This window comes from Pollicipes pollicipes, unplaced genomic scaffold (genome assembly GCF_011947565.3).
Source record: "Pollicipes pollicipes isolate AB1234 unplaced genomic scaffold, Ppol_2.1 Scaffold_4295;HRSCAF=5057_pilon_pilon_pilon, whole genome shotgun sequence".
NCBI classification, from domain to species: domain Eukaryota; kingdom Metazoa; phylum Arthropoda; class Thecostraca; order Pollicipedomorpha; family Pollicipedidae; genus Pollicipes; species Pollicipes pollicipes.
The window spans coordinates 26667178-26677789 of NW_023596461.1; the positions used below are offsets into that span (position 1 = coordinate 26667178).

The following is a 10612-nucleotide window of genomic DNA, read 5'->3' on the forward strand; positions in this document are numbered from 1 at the left end:
GTCGCCCAGCAGCTTGCAGTCCTTGTCGTAGTGTCCGGGGCACTTCAGCGTGCCGCATCGACCGTATACGTCCACGGGGAGCAGCTTCTGTAGCTGGCGCACGTACTGCCAGCGCCCGCTGCCGTCACAGTTGGAGCCCATGGTCGCTACCATCTTGGTTTTGGGAGTCACCAGAGCCTGCGAGCGGCCGGGCACGGTGCGCCCGTACGGCACCGGCACGTCCGTGTCGTACCGGTAGCCCATGGACCAGTTGAAGACGCTGTTGTAATGTGAGATGTTGTTGCGTGAGAGGAAGACATGGCGCGGACTCTCGTCGCTGAGGAAGATCCACCGCTGCTCACTGCGCCGGCGCGGCGGCAGCGCATCCTTCTTCGTCAGCTGCAGGTGGAAGAGGACGGCGTCGGCCGCCTCGGCCGCCGCCGGATCGCTGGTATAAAGAACGCGGCAGTTCTGCACGTCGCAGCCGAGCAGCGGCGGTCGGAGCGTGCCGCCGAAGGAGCGCATCAGACGGCGCTCCAGACGCAGGCCGTGCCGCCACACGGCCAGCGTGAAGTTGCGCGATCGCGGCCGGCCCGGGCGCTCGCCCAGCAGCACCACGCGGCCCAGCGTCGACATCCGCGCCCGCTCCGCCGCCGAGAAAGCGCCGTCCGGCCAGGCGGCGGTGGGCGGCACGGCGGCGGCGGCCGGCAAGGCGGCTGGCGCCGGTCGCGGCGCCGGCCGCAGTATCAGGAACGGCACCATGCACATCACCACCAAGACAATCAGCAGCGTCCGCGCCCACCACAGCGGGCCGACCATGGCCCGTGCGCGCGCCGCGGCGGCTCCGTGTCACTGCGGGCGAACAGAGATCAGGGCAGTCACTCATCAGTCGTCACTGCCATGTCAGTGGTGCATAAATGCGCAGAAGGTGCCGGTCACCGACATAGGTGTCAGCGCAGAGGCCAGAGTGCATAACTGAGTGCTCGGGCGATTGCCTTTGGATATCATCGCACACATGCGCCATGGCACAATCGGCAACTTAAAGCATGCTTGCTTTTTTGGAATTACATTTAGGATGTTAGTTTTCTTAAGTCATGAAAACACAAGGATATTTGTCTGGTCGTTTTGAAATCATGTCATTTGCATCGCAATTTACAATCGATAACACAACAACTCCAACCCTTCCAAAAGTAGTGCAAATCACACCTACTCAAAAAATCAATAAACAAATCAAAATCAAAGCTATCCAAAAACATGACCAACATGGGAGCGGCAGTTCTGAAAGTTAGTACTGGATGGCTTATAACAAACTTGTCATAATGGTGTTCCATTGCGCATCACCATGGATGCTTTCGAGGTCTGTTGACTGATGGCAATGCTCCCACGATCGACTATTAACCGACGGCAATGCTCCCACAATTTATTAGTTCCATCATGCCAGCGTAGTTCACAGTATCATAGTCTCAAACCGGTTCCAGTGCTAACTGTGGTTGCAAGGTCTGTTATTATGACGCGCATGGATCCATTCGCAAGCACACTGAAAGGAAATGTTTTGCCCTTTTGATTCGCAGCCAACCCGCTGGCTTGTAAAGCGCAGACAAAAGCTCATTAGCTTGCGATACCAAATAAGTGCGATGACTCGGGTTCTCGTCAGTATGAACTGCCGACGAGGTTAGAATCGCATGTTTCTAGCTTCATGCAGGTGCGTAACGTGATATACTGCATCTGAATAGGAGGTCGGTTCGGACCAATACACGCGCTCTGCAATTGTTCTGTTCGATGCGTTTTCCTTCATACTGCTCCCAAGATACTCGCGCACTAATAACTGATCACACTAGCATAATACCCGGGCATACGACGGTGCATTAAAAGAAGCATAATACGTAGAATGTTGTGATCAGGTGCTGTAGTCCCCTTCAGGCTTAAAGGCGCCTCAGCAGTAGCATCCTTCAGCGGGTTTACCATAACGCTCGCAGGCAAGGAAACTGAGGATGACGTGTTTGTTACATGCCAGCGGCAGAGCGGCGGATGTTTACAAGACGGTGTGCAGGTTTCGGCTGGCCTTGGATACCAAACAGCTGCAGCTACGGCACGGCGATGTGGCAAGCACGCAATAGCAATCTAAAACATGCTGCACACGCTTTAGTCGGCCTGTTTTCAGCGGAATGCCAGAACTGAGATATATTCTTTCGGCAAATAAGGTAATAACAATGATTATAGAAGGCACACGTAGCCTGGTACGCATTTCAAATGGCAACCAAGATTTCAGGCAGATGTCGCTATAATGGCAATTGTACTGAAGCCGCATGAAACGAAGGCTTTACATGGAACGCCAACTTGTCTCCTAAAATACCGGGTTGGGCTCAACGCCTGCGACATACGTAGATACGGAACTTTTCTAAGCAAAGCGTGCACCTTCGTCCTGCATGAAACAGCGGATAAAGCCGGCCACATTGAAATAACGGCAAATGAAAGGCCGGTGGACCCGTTCGTGGCTAGGGCAGACAGCTCTCCGAAAGTTTATATTACGCTGTGTTGTGCTGACAGGGAACATAATATGGAAATAGGTGGTGTAGCAGGCGTCTCATCTGCCTTGCACACAAATTAATAGTAACGCTGATTCCTAGACACGCAGGACAGCAGTCATACGATCAGTCCGTAGTCAGTCATGCGAGGGACAGCCGGGTGAGGATAGTGCATGCCGGCGGCGCGCGGCAGTAGGTCACACACGGAATATCCAAAAGAAGAATATGTGTTATGTGGTTTGTTTTTACAGGAGAAGCACCGGCGTTACGCCTGTTGCTGTTGTATTTTTGGCAGGCGGCGTTTGAAGCTTGCGAATGTATTTTTGCCTCGAATTCTGCGACAAAAACTTATCCGTTATTAAGAAGTCGGCGAAATTCAGGCACATGAAAACTCTAGCGCACTGCAGGTAATGTATTTGAATTAAACATTTTGACGTCTCGTCTACGCCGCGGAACTAGGCACCCGAGGAACGTGCTCATCAGCTCCAAGAAGCGTGTCAGGATCCGGAACCTGATCATGCCCCCCCCCCCCCCCCCCCCCACCACCACCACCACCACCACCACCACCACCACCAACAACAACAACAACAACAACAACAACGAGCGGAACGGTGAGAAGCTAGCTCGTTCAAACCGAAGCTTCCTTTGTCTGTCAAATGCATCCACATAAGCTGCTCGGTGACGGCTCTTCAATCAAGTCTTTTGGGCACTGCCGATTCAAATTTTAGGCCCACTTGAGCATCTTTTCAAGATCAGTACATACTTATAAGTGGGGCGAAAACGTCAATTTTGTGCGACATAATTTTAACGCATTAAATAACTTAAACGTGTCCATATCTATTATTACTCATGCAGCCATCGAAATTTGCGCTGAGTTCATCATGGCGGCGGATATATATATATATATATATATATATATATATATATATATGCATCTTAGGATTCCTCACTAAGAAGTGACTCACATCAAAACACGTTGACCAACTTATGAATGTTATATTACTCGCGACGTGTTTCACAGAACAACGGCTGTGTCATTAGGCAGATTGAAAATACCATGGGTGCCCACGCAATGACACGACCAACCGCCAATTTTAAAGGCATGCATCGTTTTATCACAATTGCTAATGGGTGCGACGAAGGTATGTTACTTAGTGCTGAACCTTTCCTAAAAAATTATAAGGCATGTGAGATTATCAAATCAAGCAGGGAATAAAGTCCTACCTTAGATACTAAAATTGGAAGTCAAGACTGGGTTGCCATGCGTAAATGGTCCCCATACGAGAACATCCATGTCTGTGTGACAGCCCGGTTTTGGCTTTCAATTCTAGTATTTTGGTCTATTTAAAAAAGATAGCCCGTCCGGTGTAAAGAATCGTCCAGACATACCTCAAGATCATTCGGCGCAGTTTGCAATCATGTTCTTCTTAATACCGAAACCCCTCTAGTTTCTGAGCTTCACGCCCGCGAAGATGTGCGGGCTTTTTCGGGGCGACTATATCAAGATCACCCAGGCATCCATGACGTCACAATAAAGTGACTGAAATCCTGTCATTCCATCAGTAATGCGGCGACCCAGACCCAAAAACGCAATTGTCACTTTGTTCATATCTGGCGTTCATGAGTACCATTTTCAAACATAACGGCTGTCAATTGACTCTCAATTAATGTTGTGCAAGGTATGATGACGTTACAAAACAATGACCCAGTGAGGAGCGTGGTGGCTAAATAGAAAAGTTGTGTGGTCTACAGCAGTTTTTTCGCTTCAGAATATCTCAATAGTTACAAATGAGGATATTTCATCATATTTGATGTTTGCCTCAACATATTCAAATATGGAGCATTCCCTAACATTAATCACTTTTGAAACTGCATATTATACGACTAAACCGGCCAACATAGACCTAGATATGAGGATCTGACATTACAAAACCCAAACGGGTCTAAGTCCAGCCGTGCTCAATCCGTTTCATTATTGCACATCGACTTTCAAAATTTGCGCACTCGCCGTGACTTTGCCACTTACGCCTATTAACGCTATGGCCGTAATGTAGCATACTTGTTAAACTTTCAGAATCATCTGGATACTCTTTTCCTACTTGTATTTTCTCGTAGCCAGAGACAGTCAGATCGGTGGGGTCGCCTACTCAGAAACCAGAAATACTGGAAACAAGCCGTTATTTATCTGGAAATCGTGCTCACAAACGCTTAACACGAACGACTCGACAATTACACTTTTCTTGGCTTTGACCACCACACAACTAATGGAATGACATGATCTTGATGACGTCAAAATTAAGGCATGAATGTCTGGGTGACCTTGAAATTGTCTCCCCGAACAATTATGCATATATTCGCGGACATGTAGCCCAGGAACTAGACGAGTCTAGATCTTGAAAATGGCAGGGCTGTAAACCGCACCAAATGATCTTCAAAATGGCGGTTTCAATTCAAAACCCTTTAAAAATGTGGAACACTTCATCTAAATTTACATGGGGTGGTGAACAGAAAAAGCCATCTTGTAGGCCTTTCAGTGAAATTCAGAGTTCTGCCGTTTTGTTAGATCTAAGCCCCTTTAGTTTCTGAGCTACACGCTCGCGAAAGTGGGGAAAAGTATATCGGGAAAAGTAATTCGAATCGCCTCCGCACTCTTGACATCATAATAGCGTCATTCAAATCCTGCCATTCCATTGGCCATGCGATGGTCACGGTAAAACAATATATAACTTCAAGGCGTTCACATCTGGCATTCGTGAGCGCGATTTACAAATATAATGGTCGTCAATTGGCTCTCAATTAGTGTTGTGCAAGGCTCCATGACGTAATAAAACCATGAAGCACTGAGGAGGATGTTTATGAAACAGGGGAGTATACTGTCTAGAGGACTCTTTTCAATGTCCTAGCATTGCCGCCTCTGAGTGTAAAGCAACACCCTATGAGGAGGAACTTTTCACTACTTTCCTCATATTTTATGTGAACTTTTCACTCCCATCTGGCATTGTCTAATCGCACATGCCAAACCCCTAGTTCCCTTTCTGAGGTTTTCAGATGTCATCCAAAACCGAGCTCACTTGAAACCACCAAGCATAAACGACGCTCCACAGAACCTGTACACCTATGGCTATGTCCTGCCTCATCTGCATCTGAATCACATCTATGTATGCACAGAGCAAGGGCGCCAGGTACCTCCAAGCCCAAGAACCCCAGCGACTCCAGCCGCTTGCACGCATTAAGTTTGGTTTGTTTACAAAATGCATTACAATCAGCAGCTGTGTGCCAGATGCAAGGTTTCACGCATCCCCTATTTTTTCGTCTCACCACCACACCATGAAAGCAGAACCTAGTGCAAATACCACCAAGGCCTGGTAAAGAATTTTACTCCATGTGTTTCTTTTTCCCCGAGGAAGCTTGAGCACTAAATTGCATTTCTCCCGAAATGCAGGAGTGAAGGATTCAAGAAATGTCTTTCAAATTAAATCTACAAGACGAATATCACCATTTGAGCACTTATCTTAACAGATTTTAGGCCAAATCAGCTGAAAACAAAATTTTGTCAGAAAAATATCAGTCTTTATATTTATGTCACTACTTTTATTTTTCTTGGTATCATAGGAATGTGATACCACTTTATTCTTCCTTTCTTTTGGATTGCTTCTAAAGGTACCATCTGTTGCTTAAAATGTTAGCCAGTTTCTCTGCAAGATTCTCCAACTGCAAACTTGTACATATTTCATACATAAATTGGATTAATTTGCCAGCCGCTCAAACATGTTTCCAAGAGTGAACAATTCACAGGGAATGAAGGAGGCAATGTGAAGCACGGAACTTATTTTTACCGCCATTTCTGCCCTGTTAACCCTCGTTTAACCGTTTTCTTAGCTCATGGCGGTGCTCCATAATGATAAATCGGCGCTTTTCGAATGTCTAACTCACCAGGCCACCTGACAAGGCCATCCTAATGCTGTCATACAGAGCTTTGGGACAGACTTGGCGCAGCTAATACAGAAGTGTTTGATGGCGAAATTCTGCGTTCTGGAGATGTGCAGCATGCACACCTCTTACTTCTTTCGCATTTTAATCTCGTAGGATGGTGGGCACGATTGATATTTATATTTGGGGGGGGGGGGGGGTGAGTGGGATGACTCTGTCTGCCAGCAGACCATGCAAAACAGCAGGATTTTTGTCTTGGAGGAGCAGGAAGAAGCCAATAAGCCTCCTGTGAGCCAAGTAATTGCTTACCTTACCTGCTTTGAACACACGATTGGTAACCAGAGTTAACCGTTTTCTGTTTCAGTCCATCGAGTTTTGTCATAGGACAACCTATGGGGCCACAAGACATGCAATGGGTTTATTTTGTTCCATATTCTTGATTATTTGCCCCAAATCTCTTGAAGTGGTCACTCATGGTTGCTTTAACCAGATGTTTTCTATAGTTGTCATGGTTTGCTGGCTGGCAAATGACTGTGCTTTATATATGCACTATATTTTTAACACAAGGATACCCTAAGCTGCATAGCAATTATAATATGAGTTAAACATCATATGTAACAAATAGTCAAACCGTTCCGTTTAAAATGCGTAGCCAACAAGTCAAATTTTGTCATTAATTATGAATAAACAAGCCTAAATAGATGCCTTCGCTGCAGCTGAAAAGGCAAGCAGCAACACTGGCATGGTCATCTAAAGGTTATGTTACTTTTGGAGAAGAGAGATTGTTTTGTGGAGCATACCCATAATTGCCATTGACATAGGTTAACCATGGCAATCGAATTAAGTTTTTTCAAAGTGATTTCAAGTATTTTGATTTGTGTGTTGTCAGTTTTGTCTGATGTCAACAAGCATACACAAGTGAACTGAATAAAAACGCAAGTTGAAACCAGCCAAAAATTAGTTATATCATGTTTTTTATCACAAGTGCCGCTGTCAACAGATAGGTGAGTTGAGATGGTGTACAACCTATTGACTGCTCTAAGTTAGGTTAAGTTGGTTAAGTGCATGGCAAGTGGCAATAGGAATTGTGCAAGAATTAGTAACCCACAACTGCTGCTGTGATACAAACAGGTTAGACAGGATGAGATGAAGTCAGGCCTCTTTACGTTAGGCATAGTTAGGCCACTATCATGGGATTACCATTAACGGCTTAACGGCTAAACATTTCACTTTAACGGCTCAAGGCACTAAAAACCAAAAAGCTTTGTCAGCTTTATGACATTACGTCCATGCCAACTTAAACTAGATGTCCTTGTTTGCTGAAGCATCGGTCACGAGCCCATAAGTTCCATTTTTTGTGAATTGATTTTGTCACTCCTGCATGGTCTTTCTGCGATGGAATTTTTCGCTCCCACCCTAGTTCAAAAGCAATTCTAGCCCCCGTTCCTTTCCGTTTATAAACATGCCAATAGTTATAAGGGAGGCTGTTTCCCAGGTGAGGAGCGCCGTCCCTGGCAACCAACGAATGAAATTAAATGGGAAAATGCTGTCAAACCGAAGACTGACGGAACCCCCATTGTCGTGAGGATCAAGAGACGTCTCGAATGGTTCTCCCAATGTAGCGTATTACGCCAATCTTTCGATTTTCCATATGTTGGGGCCGTCCCCGACCCCAAAGCTTCCCCATAACGCCAAAGCCCAATCCCAGAATTGCCAGTGCAGTATTAGGGCGCAGTTACCTCAGCGTGCGGCAGACTGGTCTCCGACCGGTGCTTGTTCTGCTTCCCTCCGCTCAACGCTTACAGACACGGCCTTCTACTTAGAAAAACACTGCAATCCAGCCGCGACGCGACGCCGCGCTACGCGCACCCCGCGGCGACCCGCCCGGCGCCACACCAGCCCCGCGGCGTCCGTGCACACTACTGCGCTGCGCCCGGCGCGGCTCGGTGCCAGCGAACACCTCCCCCTCCCCCCCGCACCCGGCGGTTCTGCACGTTACGGCGCCTCACAACCGGCGTTCTGGCGGCGGGTCTGAAACTCTGAAGCACTGCGTACATATTTGGATCCGCTCTGTGGACCCGGCGAGATAAGTGCGGCGGCGGACCCACCCCGCGCCATCATGCTTGTGTGCAGCACGCTGCTGCACAGGAGTGTGATACCTCGATCGATCGCGATAGGCGCTCGAGCTCCAAATATAACTTTTCTTTATCACTTCATCGAGCTAGAGGTGCGAGGCAAAAACGGACACTGGTGTGTTCATAGGCGTAAGAACGTTTCAAAGCGGGGGGAAGGGGACAGGCAAAGGGTATCCTTAAAGAACTTCCACTAGAAAGCAAAGCCCGGTGACTGCGGGGGGGGGGAGCGGGGTAAAGGCGAAGAACATCATCCACTCTTAATTCACACAGCACAATGTAAGAACATTTAAATGTCATGGATGCCATATTAGATATAGATTTGCAGCTGTTTCCACTGGTACACCATCATGTCTCTTCGACTCATCTGTGCCATTCAGCAAACACGACTGTCCACCTTCCTGAGACCATCCTTTCACTTGAGCATTTATTCTCCTTCGTTTTATTGTTATTTTTCTTCTAACCAGAACAGAAACAGAAGCCAGGAGCTACCGCGAGATAAATTTCCCTTGTATTTTGAAGTCAATAAACTGCAGGATTCTAGCATTGACCATTGCATGGAGTAAATCACGGGAGCTTTTCATTTTACAACGGCTCACTGGACTCTTTCTAAACCGACGAAACTCACAAACTTTGTCTAATTTTGTTTGCTGTGTCATTCAGAGACATTGAGGAACTCCTGAACGTGTATTGTTGATGGAAATGGGTCCAAAGCGGCTAACGCTGTTCGTTTTTACGAAAACTGTAATCCCGGTCATCGCTGTCTCCTCGGATTACAAGCGTGCAGGATCTCAAACTGTTTCATGTTATGTGTTTTACTAAACGATCCTGCAAGATGGTAAACCTTTTCAGGCGGATATTAGTTGAATCTTTTCAATTTTGACCTCATTTCGATTTATTCCATGAAACATTTGTAAGACCCCTCACGTTTCTGGGCAAGGGGTAAAAGCCCCGCGAGTAGAGCGCAAGGGGGCACATTATCATTACTGGTCGAGGGCTGAAGGGCCGTTCCGTCTCAGCGCGGGGTGCATTTTGGCTGTCATTCTGGGTCTCCTGGTTAATATGGAGGTCCCTAGAGGGATACGTCATACCATTTTGCACTCCATGAACATAAGTTGAGGAAACTACATGCAGCCATGCAGAAGAACCAAGGCTATATAAAAAGCCAGAGTGCAGCCTTTGGTACTTAAGGAGCCTAGTGTTATCCCCTGGATGTCCCCATTTGCCGTACGTGATGGGATGAGATGCTGCCATTTACAACACGAAGCCTATAGTGTATAGTGCGGTTTGAGAAAGACAGTTGATGAACTACGTAGATCGACACGCATGTCTGAGGTGGCACAAAAATAAGCTAAACGCAAATTAAATATGAAAATGTTGGTGGTGGGGGGTGGGGGCAGTTAAAATGAATGCGTCACTTTTGGAGATACTGGCGCAAGCATCGCATATGGTAAAACAGGCTCACTTATAGCTATTGGATTGCCTTTAAGCGGAAAAGACTGCTCTAGACAACGCAACGGTTCCGCTGTTTAGTACAGATACTCCCCGATGCGTCATGATTTGATCACGTTATCGCACATTGCGCAACATTGATTGAACGCTTATTAACGGACGCTATCTGCGGAAATCGTGCAAAAAAACGCCAGATATGAACGACTCGACCGTTAGATTAGATTGTTCTCGAACGTTAAATTGTTCTTGGCCTTAATCGTCGCATGGCTTATGGAGTGGCGGGATTTGAATGTGGGTTATTATGAAGTCATAAATGCAGAGGTGACCTTGAAATACGTCCCTCGGAATAGTCTTCCCATCTTTTCGTGTGTATAACCCAGCAAGTAGAGGGGTTTAGTTCTTAAGCAGGGTGGGACTGTGAATTGCACCGAATGATTTTGAAAATGGTCATTTTAGCTCAAAACCCATCGATATATGGAACACTCCGTTGGAGATCGATGCTCCCTCTCCCAACTTGAACAGTGGATAGAGTATGGCTCTCCTGCACCACTGCTCCCACACCCAGGGGTGCGCTGCTTACCATGAGAGGAAACC

The 10612-nt window shown here is 47.0% G+C and overlaps 1 protein-coding gene across 1 annotated transcript in view; it reads right to left on the reverse strand.

Moving 5' to 3' along the window:
- LOC119097373 (glycoprotein 3-alpha-L-fucosyltransferase A) overlaps positions 1 to 615 on the reverse strand; it is a 1730-nt gene extending 1115 nt beyond the window's left edge. Inside the window, exon 1 of the mRNA XM_037220418.1 lies at positions 1 to 615. This exon is cut by the window's left edge and continues 1115 nt beyond it. Within this exon, the coding sequence (XP_037076313.1) occupies positions 1 to 615 (615 nt within the window).
- Between the last annotated feature and the right edge of the window lie 9997 nt (positions 616 to 10612).